The sequence below is a fragment of the Phalacrocorax aristotelis genome, chromosome 3, assembly GCF_949628215.1.
Source record: "Phalacrocorax aristotelis chromosome 3, bGulAri2.1, whole genome shotgun sequence".
NCBI lineage: Eukaryota > Metazoa > Chordata > Aves > Suliformes > Phalacrocoracidae > Phalacrocorax > Phalacrocorax aristotelis.
This window is the reverse complement of record NC_134278.1, coordinates 83049733-83064225: the sequence shown is the minus strand read 5'-3', so window position 1 is coordinate 83064225 and position 14493 is coordinate 83049733. Positions and strand designations below refer to the sequence as shown.

Genomic DNA, 14493 nt, shown 5'->3' with positions numbered 1-14493 from the left:
TAATGGTAACCTAGAATTAGCTTTTAATTAGTTTTAATTTCTGCAGCCAGTATGCCTAAGATAGGCACAGCTGGTGAAATCCTGGCATCCCAAACCAGAAGAGCAATGTTCCCATACACGCTAAGGAGAGAGGTATTTTCATCTGTTGCCATGGTAGCAAATAAATACACATTTCGCTTCTTTACTCTGAATAAGGTCTCAGTAACAGCACGGGGGGGAAGAAGCAGCCGTATATTTTGCTTAGCTCGACAGCATGTAGAAACTTCTAGCTTGGTTAGCTTTTTTATTAGGACTTAGAGAAGCCACAGGGAAGAACTTTTCTTTGTCCTTCTGCACATACACGGAAAGCAACAAAATCGTTTTCCACAAGCCTCCACCTAACAAAAGGGCCTGATACAGCTTCCTCAATTTTTAGCATTTTCTGTTACAGGGCAAAGCCAGGGTTCGGTTAAAGAAAAGCTGACTATAGATATTTCTCATCATACAAATCCTGTGGAGAAAATAAGAGCAATGTTAGCTGAAACTATACTAAATTCAGAATAAGTTCATGAGATACATTTCTTCATATCTAAGAAATGGTAATACTAATTTGGCATGTTAAAAGTCACACAAATCCTTGACCCAGTACTCTTCTGCCAATGACTCTGGTCTGTCATATTTTTTTCTTTTCATATTAGCTTGCTAATCAATAATTAAAACTTGGTTGCTTTTTGAAATTGCTCAGTACAACAGTTACAATGAGAACACCAGCTCTTGCCTACCTAAAAAATTAACTAATTGTTCAGTCAATAAGAGTCATCATTGGGACTGACACATCATGGCACCAGAACACACTTACAATGCTCTTTTCCTAGGTTTCTTTTAATCTTAATGCAACTAGGATGCAAACAGGAAAGCTGAGAGCAAGAATACTTCAAACAGGATGGTTCCTGCAACAAGAATTCTAGGAATGAGAAAGTACATCATGGTACCAGCAGAGATCCTAACTTCACTGTGCTAACTGCTCTGCTGACAGACAGAGGGGCTTCTTTGAAGACTACTTAATGAAAAAATGGTGTGAGAAAGCAATATGAGCAATCCACAGTGACTGAACAAAACTGACCTATTCCTGCACCACAGATCAACGCTATCTCCACTGGACCTGTCAGCTGATAGATTTACAGGGGACTACAAGATAACAGCAAAAGCACATCAGTGCAAGAGACTAACATACAGGAGTAGGGAAGTGATCATGCCCCTGTATTCAGCACTGGTGAGGCCACACCTTGAATATTATGTTTAGTTTTGGGCCACTCAGTAAAAGAACAACATTGAGGTGCTGGAGAGTGTCCAAAGAATGACAGTGAAGCTGGTGAAGGGATTAGAGGGCAAGTCTGATGAGGAGAGGTTGAGGGAACTGGGGTTGTTTAGTCTGGAGAAGCGGAGGCTGAGGGGAGACATTGCTTTATATAACTACCTGAAAAGAGGTTTTAGTGAGGCAGGTGTTGGTCTCCCAGGTCACTAGCGATAGAATGAGAGGAAATGGCATCAAGCTGCATCAGGGGGGGTTTAGACTGGATATTAGGAAAAAATTCTTTACTGAAAGAGTGGTCAGGTGTTGGAACAGGCTGCCCAGAGAGGTGGTAGAGTCACCATCCCTGGAGGTATTTAAGACAGGTAGACATGGCGCTTCAAAGCATGGTTTAGGAAGCATGGTGGTGTTGGGTTGGTGGTTGGACTCGATCCTAGAGGTCTTTTCCAACCTTAATGATTCCAAGATTCTATGCTTATAGAGACATGTACATATGAGATACTTAAGCACCAAACTAATGTATAACTGCCACAGGAGCTGCAAGACTTTGTGAAAAGACCTCATCATATCAACAGTTTTGCCAATCAAATTAAATAAATTGAAGTGTAACATGAGAAAGAAGGGTCAAAAAAAAAACCCAACCAAAAAACCCACAGGAACCACAACAAAAGCCTATGTGGTTTCTCTCTTAAAGCCCATTAATGCAACCAGAAAAACTGATCCTGCTGATTTTAGCGGGCTATAGCATGCTCATGAACGTATATCTTTTTTATATTTCACATCAAGGGATACTCAGCTGATATAAAATGTTACAGTGCCTGTGAAGCATCCTGGCTGGAAAGCTGTTCAGGGATTAGAGCAACTAAAGACTATTCAGGCTCTGCTCCTTAAATCTGATTCTACTCCAACAAAAACATTGGATTTTCTCTTTCAACTGTGAGAAGGATTTGGCCTTAAATTGCAATAGTTTGATAGCTAAATTTACAGAACTAGCAATACCCTGAAAATACAGAACCTCAGAGAGAAGAGAAAGCTCATGAAAAAATAAACCTTATGGGATTATCAATTAAGATATTTTAGCTTCCAAACTTAAAATAAATGGAAAATATGCCGTATGAACCTCGGCAGATATTAAATCATTTTATTTTTATTATATTGAGACCCGTAATTGCACCTGGAAGGAAGGAAAAACTGGATCACTTTGTCCCCATTGATCTAAAAGCACAAGTACCATCAAGAGACATACCTGACTCACTGGCAGAGTGAGCAGCAATGAGACCTGCATTAGCAAGCTTCACATGAAAAAAATAATTAGGACAGTCACAAAAATTTCAGAGGATTTAATTGTTCACATAGCTATGAAATAAAGTCCACACTGTTTTGAAAGTTTAATGAAGCAATACTTGAGTAAGGAGTGCTGCGTCTAGCCAATTGTAAATACTGTCATGTGTTTTACTACACACACTAAATAAGCCTGCTTTTGGACCCTAACTTTCTCTTCCGTTATATGCCTGATACAGAAAACTTAGAATTTGTTTTGGAAAATTTATTTTGGACTGTACACCAGAGTTTGTAGGTTGGCTACGGAAAACAGAATCCTTTATTGAATCACATGTGTATGCATTTTACCAGGTAAATTTGACAAATTTGTCTTTATCCCTTCTGTACAGGATTGTATGTCTCTGCATAGAAATAATCTAGGTAAAAACAGGCCTGGCTTGACTACAGTTAATAATGTCCCCTCAGAGAACCGAGGTGTTTATGCCAAAGAAAAATTTGCCTATGGAGAAAACTTAAGTACAAACAGCAAGCAGAGACTAACAGTCTCTGCACTTAGTATTAAGGACATATCACAATTGACAATGACAAAAAAAGATAAAGAAACACCAAAACAGAAAAAGAGTTACAGGAGGACATAATCAAGATTCAAGTTTAAGCCTACCAGCAGCTTGCTCACATCCTGCTCTTTATTTACACTGTGGTCAATTGCACCAGAATGCAGTCAATACAGAAGCATTTGCAGGAGAAAGGCCTTGCTAGTACTGCTTTTTGAAAATTTGTTATAAAGGAATGTTCTTATAACAGACATTTAATGAAGGCGGTCTTTCTAAAACCCTAATGGCTGTATGAAGTAAAACCATACCTTCAGCAAAGCAGAAGCCAGCAGCTTTCCTAATGCAGCTTGTAAAAAAAAAAAAAAAATCAATGTATGCCAATTTCAAACCACCCTCTATTTCAATCTCCACCCATGTCATTATTCCTCTCTTACAGCTCATCTAAAAAGACTAAAACTATCTGCATTTCTGTTGAAGTAAAGCTTACAGACAACACTTTACTGAAAGGAGAACATTTTAAAGTAAAACATGTAAAATTAAAAACGTCTCTACACTAAAAATAGAGATTAGTTAATCTGAGCTATGTATTTCATTGCCTTTTCTAGCTCTTCAAAATATGTTACAAAACACACGTACCTGATACAGCCAGAGCTTTAAGTGGAACTGACACAGTGCAGCAAACATTTTGTTTACCAGAGACATTCATAATTCAATTTGGAGACGTTTGCAAATGATACTTTTCAGATTGGCCCCTTAATGGCTTCTTTAACAACTCAGTAGATGCACAGTGACTGTGGGTGTATTAGAATAATCAGTCTCAGGAGTAAGTTATACAGCTAGCCTTTTACTAATGTTTTAATCTCAAAATTACAAAAAGATAGTGCCATTTCAAGCAACACATACCTACTGGTTCAAAGGAAATCTGTCTGGTAGACATTTACATAAGTGAGAAAATCCAGTATCAAATAATTAAGTAATTATATCCTGAAGATTTGTTCTAATATTTGGAAAACTTCTGGATGGTTTAGTTACTTGAATCTTTGGAGTGCAGTGCAGATGTTTCCTTTGAGGGATATTGCACAAGGGGTATTTCACTTGACAGGAACAAAGAAAAATCAAAATTTAGTTTGCTTTAAAATTCTAGATTTTTGGGTTTTCTAAAATCATTTTTAAACAGGTTATTTTAAATTACTTCAGCACACTCCAATAGCTAAAGGATCAAAGTCTATTAGACTATATTGTCAAATTCCAGATAAAATGTATAGACATTTCCAAATATCAAAACATGTCTTTTGCAATCCTGGGCTCCTTAAAAAAAAGGTATACTGATTTCACAGTGAAGTGGAACAAAATGCTTTTTAAAAGAATTCTAGAAGAAAAAAAAACCCCACACCAAAACAAAACAAAAACCACCACCCAACACTTCAAGATCCCCAGGTCACTAGGAGAATTTAGGTACAAACTTCAAAAACTAGAGAGAAGGAAGGTTTCTTTATTCACCTTTCTGTAACGTGTCAAAATGTAATATTAATTCTTCCTATTCTAAGGAAATCTAAAGAGGACTACCAAGCTATTAAACCTTGTAGGGGATCATTTGTGGTGTGAGTTATTAGCATAATTGGGGGCACACTGTATTCTGACCTTTGCAAAACTTTCATTTCCCAAATGTGATAGATACAAAGTGCTTTTATAATACCAATAATGATTATTTCCTAAGGGAAACTGCCAATTATAAGTTGGTGAAAAATGCTCTACCGGATGTACATTGAGAAAATGAACACACCCACCAACAGTCAGACTAATTAAAGCCATTCTTCAAATATTAATAGAACTTTTCACTTCCATGAAATATAACCTGTACATTTTAGTTCAACTGCATTCTTGTCAGGTCATTGATTCAACAACAATAAATGTTTGATTAGTGTTTACATACAGTATTTATGCTGAACATTCACCTTTCCTTGGCAGTAAACCAACACATGGGAAGCTGTTTTAACATTTAACCACTTGACTCAAGTTCCTATTGTTTATATTCAAGTCACATCAAGTGCCAGCAAAAATACTCAGACACAGAAACAAACCCCTTGCATTCTGGGCAGAAGCTTTTTAGAAAAAAAAAAAAGTACAGCAAAGATCACATATAAGGATAAGCAGTAAGCTGTCAAACAGCGTGCGTTCTGGTTTTATACCATTGACTCCAGTGCATTCTGCTGAGGTCACAAGTACAACGAACAGGTAACAGATGCAACAGCATCATTGACTGCTCTTCTGTCACCTGCTGTCTTGTATAACCCTGCTGCCAAGGTTCAGTAGCTAATGTGCACCACCAAGACAAGAAGGGACAGAGAGGGTACAGCCAGACAAAATTCCTGAACACACTAACTTGACAGAGCACAAGAAAACCAACTTCCCACCAACACACCCTCAACTATCCACTGTACCCAGCTCTACATGTCTGTATTTGACATGCCAGAGTAGGAGTGTGTTTTAGCAACATGAGCCTCAGGCATCTAGTTTACAAAGCATCTTTTACAGTAGTGAAACCATACCACACAGAAACAGGCCTTCCAGAAGATGCAGTCTTAGGAGATAGGACAGATTCCATTTCTTTGCAGGCAGCCCTAGCATTTTAAAGCTCTCCCTGGATCCCACTGGATGAATAGAAAGAGTTGGTAGGCTGCAGAATCATACTAGAGTAGAAGAGTACACCCTAATAAGGAATACTCAGGACACAACCATGTGCTCCTGCATCACAGAATAGGATCCAGCTCTCATGGATTAGCCATTCGGTACAGTGTTGCTTTAGCTGTATTACCTCATATTTAAAGGCATTTGCTGTAATGTCTTTGCTTTGGTTATAATAATTTTGAAGTATTTTCTTAGGGTCTGATACCTACTTATGGTCTTTCCAATTTGCAAACCTCACAAGATGAAACAGACATTAAAGCAACTGTAAAAAATTTTACTAGAGTTTTACAGCATCTGTCGATTAACACAGAAAAAGTGAAGTACTAAAAATGACAAATCTGATTCCAAATTTTATGTGGCAACAGAAAACACCACAGAAAATAGAAAGAAGTAGAAAAGAACCAACTAGTTTTCAGGCAGATAGACCCAACTGACTTGTAGACAGGCTTGTATGCCTAAATATTTTTCTATTCTCCACCCCCCAACCCCCACCCCCCCCCGATATAACTATGTTTTTCGGTCTGATAAAAGACACTATATCTAATTAAAGACTTCACCTCACTTAGTTTCACCACAGCCAAATACCACACCAATGTCTGATACGAATCTTTCGGAGTCAATGCAGGCAGAACTGCTTTTTAAAGGGAAAGATGGGCACCAGCTTCAAATTCAGCAAACTCAAGTTCCAATTTGTCTGAATAAAAACTTCCCTTATAACAACTCAGGTATTAAAGAATATTTGATCTGCCATTGAGAGATGGAATTAAATGTGGACTACAGGTAAAGTTCAACATGAGCAAAACCAAGTCTTACTAGACAAAATTTAAAATCTCATTTACTTAGTTTTCAAAGGGAAAGGTTCAGAAATCACTTGAACAGAGTAACCAAGTATTAATGTGATGCCCAACCGCCTCAATGGAAAGGACCTACCAAATTCATAAAGCTAGCTGCTCAGCCTGGGTGAGTTCAAACCAAATACAAGCTACAAATATTTTAATAGCTGAGGTAACTGGCTTTTCTCCTCCCATAAGGACTCTAAAGAAGGGAAGATGGGTTGCTTTCTCAAGGCTAAAATATAGCTTTGCAGGAAAAAGTTACAATTAATTTTTGTCAGACTGAGCAACCTGTTTGCTCACAAACAGGAGCTGGATATAAACATCTGACCATCTAGACCTGATTTAATGAGGTAAGGGAAGCACTGGACCCTTTTATTAAGACTCTGATCATTAAGCCATTTATGAAAACAGTCACTGCAAAACAAGTATAACTGGCCAAAGTCTTCCAAATGTACAAACGCCTGAGAAAAGGACTCCACAGATCCTGAAAAAACAGTCTATATGTCAGCACAAGAATTTCTTGTAACATCTACAGCAGCTCCAAAGATGTGCTCCCAACTGCTAACAATCTTGTAATTATCTTGTTTACAATCCAAGTTTTCAGTCTGCAAAAACTGCAGCTATGAAATCTAAGTAGATTTACTTACTACTCTTTACTGTAATGTTTAACAAGTCTTATTAATTTTGAAAAGAAGAAACAGTTTAAAATATAAACAATTGAAAAGTGGAATGTGGGTCGTTAAGCAATAAACAACATTCCATATTTCTTTCCCCTTTGTTTTACAGAAAAAAACTAGATGGCAGTCTCATCATTCCACATACTGTAACTTTCAAAACTTGGCAAAACAACTCTTACACATTGTGTTTCAGATCCAATAATTCAATACGTGCTTCAAAGATCTGGCAGCAGTTGTTTTGGGAGTTATTTCCTACTTTTCTGGCTTATGCAACCTGTCGAGTTTGGAAAATTTACACTTAGTAGATTAAGAGGATGTACACCGAGAAAGATGAAATCATAATAAGCACAATAATTATAAATGAAGTTTTGAATGCAAATTTGATTCACTACAGATATTTCCATTTACTGCAAGAAATCATTCTGATGCAGAACAGCACATGCCATCTTCTCAGATTCCAGTTTTCACAGGTACTGCAATCAAAAAGGATTTGTTTAGGCAAACAGCTGCCAATAGGGCAGACTCCATAACTATCTCACACACACACACTCCCTGTTCTCCGATGCAATACTCATTTTAAGAGCAACAAAATTACAACAGATAAGAACACTAGAACAATAGCAGATTCTGGGAAGGTCACAGGATGATGTGGAGTTTTGCCTTTGATTAGAATCTACTTAAATGCTAAACCAAGCATTGCTCCTCTAAACCAGACCACCAATGTAATTAGAGAAAACATCCCTCTGAAATTATCCAGTTTTGGGGTAAGGAGAAGTTAAAAATACTGGAAGGAAAAAAAAAAATTTCCAAATACAATGCATTTTCCAGCAGTAATTTAGTAATTTTCTTTTTGGCTTCACCAGAAAACAGTAAGAGCGAAAAGATGAATGCACTATTTATGTAGCATAAGACGACACATCAGTTTAAAAGAAAACATCTACTGGGCAAAGTCATCTTGGTGTTACCAGTAGTAGGGCTTGGCAGATAGTTTCAGCAGGAGAAAAGTCAGAAATTAATAAAACATTTTGTCCAAACTCAGCTGTGCACACAACCTCTTGATTCCTTCCCCACTTCATATGTATTTTCTATATCTGCCAATTCTATGATTACATTTCCCACTTTCCAATCTTGCTTCATTTATTTTGCAGATCTTCCCATATCTTCCAGGCTGTTCTCTTTATTCTTTCACTCTCCGTTTCTCTTCTTCATACACTTGGCCTCAGTTGAGGTCAGTGGCAAAAATCCCACTGACCTGTCTGCAAAGGAATCCCTTGGGAATGTTACTCACTACATCTGCCTCAGCCACCACTGCCCTTCAGCTTTTGTGCTGAATCATGCCATCTGAGTTTAGGTTAGGAAACCAGGAAGGGAATAGTTTCCTCCACTCCTTTCTACTCTGCCCTCTCCATTTCCAGACATACTCCTGCTGGATAGTTAGAGCAGACTCTTGTGCTCTGGCTTCCTCCTGGAGCCAATTTAAGTCACCACAAAGGAAGAAAGCGACCCAGAAGAAAAAAAGGGGGGGCGGGGGAGAAGAGGGGAAACCACAAAGAACCGAACATGTCTTAGCAAGCTGAGCCTGCACAGAAAAAATGGTTTGCAAAAACTCAGTTTTATTCAGGCTTTACTGAGGCCTAACAATATGAGCTGTCATTTTGTGCCTCACATTTTCTGACCAGTTCTTCTCACATTATGCACCTTTGCATAAAAGACCAGGTCTTTACACATTTTAAAAGAACAAGGTTCTAACTTCGGGCACTGATGAAATACGAATTTTGAATAAAATAACACCATAGCTTAGCTCCTTGTATAACATACCTATACCTTTTCAAATAACAGCAAAAAGTCTTTTTGTTCCTTGGGAGTGGCAGATAAATCTTATGGGGAAAATTTACAAGTCTGTCACTTAAAGAAATACCCAGACAAAAGAAAACAACTTCTCTCAGCCCAAGACAACTCATACCATAAACAACCAAAATATACAGGAGCCAAGATTTGTTTTCTCCCTTTTTCTGCATTAGAATGCCTGAAGATTCAGGCATGGTTTAAGACACCATGGAAATGATGGAGTATATACACCTCTTGTCTCAGAGACACATGAAAAATTTGAGACAGTAGTCTGGTAAACTTCAAGAGTCCTCTACAGAAGTCTACCAGTTACTCATTCTTTCCCCACTAACTTGTGCTCTGCCAGCACAAGTGCAAAAGAACCTTTCAGAATTTCATTTAGCAGGTCTGCTCTTCAGCCAGATCAGTTACCCAATTTACTAGTTACTCACACAGGCGTTTGGTGTGAATAAGTATCCAGGGACAAGAAATTAGAGGCTGGGAGTGAGACTGGGGACTACTTTCTTTATCTTAGAGCATCAGTTTAATTGTACGTGAAACTACAGGGAACCTGGCAACTAAGACAATAACTACTGCCATAAGTTATCTGTATCCTTTTGTTTTCACTTGCTTTTAGAGCTCTCCCTTCTCTCTGAACCATCAACCTTTCTCAGTCTTAGACCGTATATATTTTCTTTTCCTTCCATGCTCACCTTTCTCACCACAAAGGTCTACCCATCACTGGATTTTGCTGTAATTAAACAGAACAGTCTTTCAAAGAAAAGTAAAAAGACTAGATCATCACAACCAGCAGGGAATGTTTGGAAGACAATGCTTCATCTGGTAAGCTTCATTTATTTTTCTTCTGCCTCTCTATTTTTGTTTTATACTGTTGACTCCAAGTTTTAATGACAGAAGATATTTTAAGCATTCCTGACCTAGAAAATGTGCTAAGAGAACTTTTATAAAGAAAACATGGTCCATCTGAAGAGAAACTCAGTGTATACTCCAAAGTAAGCTACGCATGTTGCTTACAAACAGCAGACAACTTTGCAGAGCTAAAAGAACTCAATTTCCAGAAGCCAGAGATAACATGTATAAAGAATCAGACTAAGATTCAACAGACCTGATTAAGAGAAAAGTATTAGAATTCATGGCCAAAATACATGCTACAGAGCAAAATGCAGCTCAGGTGGAAAACGCCCACACAAAATATCTGAACTGCTGTGCTTATCAGGGACAGTGAGAAGATATACAGTGGAGAGACGGCCTAAAGCTAGGATTAAAACCTCTTTATTTTCAGAACAAACTGAGCAAGTTGCACTTGTCTCTAACAAGAGCGCAACTTCTCTTTATTCTCCCCTTTGAAGTATCAGTTCCATTTTGGGAGCAATTACCATGCCCAATATAATGGTCAGGAAGCAAATACGTTAGGACTAAAATCCATGCTCATTTATGATATGCTGAGTGGGTGTGACAAATGGAGTTAGTGTAGATTCACACTGGAGTAAGGAAAACAGGCACAAAATAATTCTGTGATTGTAGCAGAAAGATTACATACAAAAAAGTTCATCAAGGTTTGGTCTTTTCAAGTAAAGCAAGTAGCAATGTTACATTAGAAGTTACAGTACATTCTTACAAGTATGTTGGTGGGAGCAGCACCACATTAACAGCATTTGTGTTTCCACGTACAGTACTTCCACAGATACAAGATTATGTCTGTGGCTATATGGCACTATTTTGGACGCCCAAGAAACGCCAACAAGTTAGTCATGCAAATCTACCAACTACTCCCTCAACTCTTAAAGCAAAGACAGTAGTTGCTTCAGCTATAAAGATCACAGCAGACGTATTTTATTAAGATTCAATACTCTTAAGAACCTAGGTTTTAGAAGAGCCAGTAGCAAGTCTTCTATTTCTGCAACCACAAAGGTAAGGGAAAACTTCATTAACACTTAACTGTACTATTGCTGATCTTCTTGAACACAAGACAAAGTTGTATCGTTTCACTCCTACGCTCTACCAGCCTTGAGGTTCAGCTGCTCTGCCCTTTGCCCCCACCCTGCCAGGGTCCAACAGACCACACAGACCCCTTGACGAACAGGTTTCAGTCCAGAATATACAGCAGGGTGGACAAACACTATTTATATAACCTGGAAGAACATGGTTGAGAGTATCTCTCTTCAAGCCTGTTTCATTACCTACACCATAAGAACTGCTACCCTGAAGGAACCTGCCAGTACCCCAGTATTTTCCTTAATGTAACTCTAAAAGATAAATACAGAAAGTACTTTTTTTAAAATTAGAACTCAATACAGACTGCACAGCTGCAGAACATACAGAAACAGGTAAAAGAGAAACAAAAGAAAGTCAAACACACAGAAATATGCCTAACACTAGCTCCTAATATTCTTGCCGACCTTTTGTGATTGTAACCTGTAGTCCATTAGATGCTCTTAAATTCCAGGCTAAGGATCCAGTTATTCAAAAGCATCTTTAAACCACATTAATGGACAGCATTTTAGTAGTGGGAATCCTTACTTTCTTTTACAGTTCAACTTATATTTGGGGATTGCTCCAATCTGCATTTCTCCCTTCACTTTCATTCAGTCAAGAAGGCATTCCAACTTTTTCCAAGTAGGGGAGAGTCAGACATCAGTTTGAGAAATTTATTCATGTTCTTTCACCATAATCCAATTCAACTATTGCCTGCCTACAGGATAAACAGAGTCAACCAGAGACTGCTCCAGTGTGCTGCTAAATCCTAAACAGAATTATTAGCAGACTCTTTTCCATAATGCTGGGCTGTACCCAAATCAGAGACTCTTATTTTCCATGTAAATATAATTCTTTTTTTTTTTAATGACCAAGTTCACCATCACATAAATAGGATTAACACAGGCAGCACATAACTGGATCTTACTGAACATAAGATACAGTGATAACTGAGAATACCTTTGGGGCTGAATGCTACTCTTAGGTCCCCATCTGAGACAGAGTGGCACACGAGTACCCACACAAGGGTGCAAGTAATTTCATCAGAAATACACATGCCAAATAATCTGACTGTCATTTAATCTACCAATCAATACTGCAATTCTAACCTGTAAAAATACTGCAGGGATCTTATTTCACCTCCATAAAAACCAACTAAAAAGTGGTGATGAATAAAATCAACGAGGTAACTGTGATAATCAGTACATTGTTTTAATTATCAGTCCAGTCAGGAATGCCCAGTGAACATTATGCCAAGATTCACATTACAGACTTTGACAGAGATTCAGCACTCCTTCCTTCCAGTAGTGTTGGAAACCATAGTTTATAAAAAAAAAATTTTTTTTAGCTAGTTCTCTCTTCAGCTCCATCTCTTTCAGAGCAGGGAGGGGGAAAAAGTTCCTGCAGCTCCTGATGGCATTAAAGGCAGCATCATTACAGGTAATGATGTGTTATGATAAAGGCAACATCTCTCATCTTCACACCCATCCTCCCACCACTACATAAACAGAATAAACCTGTAAGGATGCACTGGCTGACCTCATCTTCTGAAGAAATACTGTCTAGAATGACACTGTAATTAAAGAGACAATAATGCATGATGGCCTTTCCTAACCTTTAATAATATGATGTTTTAGCATGCTTGCTGCCTGAAAACCTCTATGTAACTAGTATTACTACAGTACACTGCTCACAGACCCTGAAACTGACTGCACAAATTGTGACTGCCTGGGGCTATTTTTGTTTTGGTTTTGTTTTGTTATTGAGCCAATTTCTCTTCACATCTACCTGATGTAAATTCAGACGTTCTGGAACAAAGGAAAAGCAAATTCCAGAAGCTTTTGAAGTCTTTTACTTTCAACATGTTGTTTAAAACCTACAGCATAGCCTTATGCATGCTATGTTTAAATGGTTAAAAATGGGTCCAAGTGGAAAATGAAAAGCAACATCCCTAACTTCTTCCTTCACCTAACTCCATACATAGTGGCTTTTCCCTCTGTTTCATAGTGGTTTGCTCTGAAAGCATGCAAGATGCTCAAATGCAACAGCTACTCAAGGTAAACTGATTCATCTCCAACTTTATTGATTTTTAACGAATGAGACAATTGACCCAGCAGTTCTGCCACTGGTATGATTCCATCCTAAATCTCTAGTAAAAGTTCTACTGCTTACACCTGGATAGGAAGTCAACATTGTCTGCATTTTCAGACTTTTGCTCTAAGGAAATATTTACAGTAGTTTCTACTTTCCACGAAAGCTATTCCTGGTGAACGTAGGTTTAATTTTCTCTTTTTTAGTTATTTTAGCAAACAGTACTGTGCCCACAGAAGAATTGTTTTTATTAGTTACAAATAAACAAACCAATCATGATAGAATGCCAGGTCACAGTGCAATGAATCCCCAAATCCTTGTGGTATAGAACATAGGGATAAACCAAAAATCAAGAAGTGAAAAATAAGGAAAACAAAAGTGGAATTTAACACCAAGGTTTTATGTATGTAAAGCACTGCCTACAACCATTGTACCATTACTTCTAATTTTAAAATTCTAGAAAACCAGCACAACCATAGCCTTTGCTGTTAATGACTTTTTCTGTACTGAAATTTTCTTGTGAAAGATCCCCCCACCACAGATCTATCTGCAGTTGGATTCCTCATGTGAGAAATCATCTCAGATTATATCAGAGAATTCTGATGTAAATTTAGATACATTTTTATATCAGCAACAAAAAGTAAATGCACTATCTCTTCATGGTCATGTACAAAAGTTTCAGTAGAAAGAACAGTGAATGAAGTTCTACACTCTACTTGCATGTGCAGTGCTCTGCTCCTGTGCCGTGAGGACAGGCATCAAAGAACTACTTTAAGCTAAACTGAATGGCTTGCCCAACAGGGCAAGGTTGAGCTCTCAACTCAGTATTACTGAGAAACTAGCATTTGCCTCACCAACCCTTCTGGGCCTGCTTAAGGCCTGGATGCTGAAACAAGTGGAATTTTGTGCTGATTTTCTGGAGAAAAAGTAGCTTTTAGACAGCAGAAGCCAACAGAGTAAGAATCCTTGATGCCATTGGGATTATAAAACTACAGACTATGAGTACGTATGAAGTGAACATAAGTTGGTGTGCAAGTGACTCAACCCCAAGTATTTAAAAACAAACTACCAACCACCAGTTTTCCACAAATTTGAGGTGAGAAGAATCTGCTGGAATACATACATAGAGAGTAGAACACTTAAATTGCCTTTGCAGCTGTTTTAAGAATGGCTCCACAATATCGCTGCAGTTTAGTCAGACCTGAGGGATGGGAAACAAAAGATCAGTTTATTACTTACCTGTACTTCCCAGA

The 14493-nt window shown here is 38.0% G+C and overlaps 1 protein-coding gene across 4 annotated transcripts in view; it reads right to left on the bottom strand.

Annotated features, from left to right (window-relative positions):
- Positions 1-14493, bottom strand: part of PLCB4 (phospholipase C beta 4) — a 207506-nt gene that overhangs the window by 172461 nt on the left and 20552 nt on the right. Inside the window, exon 3 of one of the 4 annotated variants that reach the window (XM_075088219.1) lies at positions 14364-14441. The exons of 2 other annotated variants lie outside the window; for them this stretch is intronic. In XM_075088219.1, the coding sequence (XP_074944320.1) occupies positions 14364-14365 (2 nt within the window). In that variant the 5' untranslated portion in view covers positions 14366-14441. Of the gene's footprint in view, positions 1-14313; positions 14442-14493 lie in introns of those variants that run through there. One more of the 4 variants, XM_075088221.1, reaches the window with a different exon arrangement.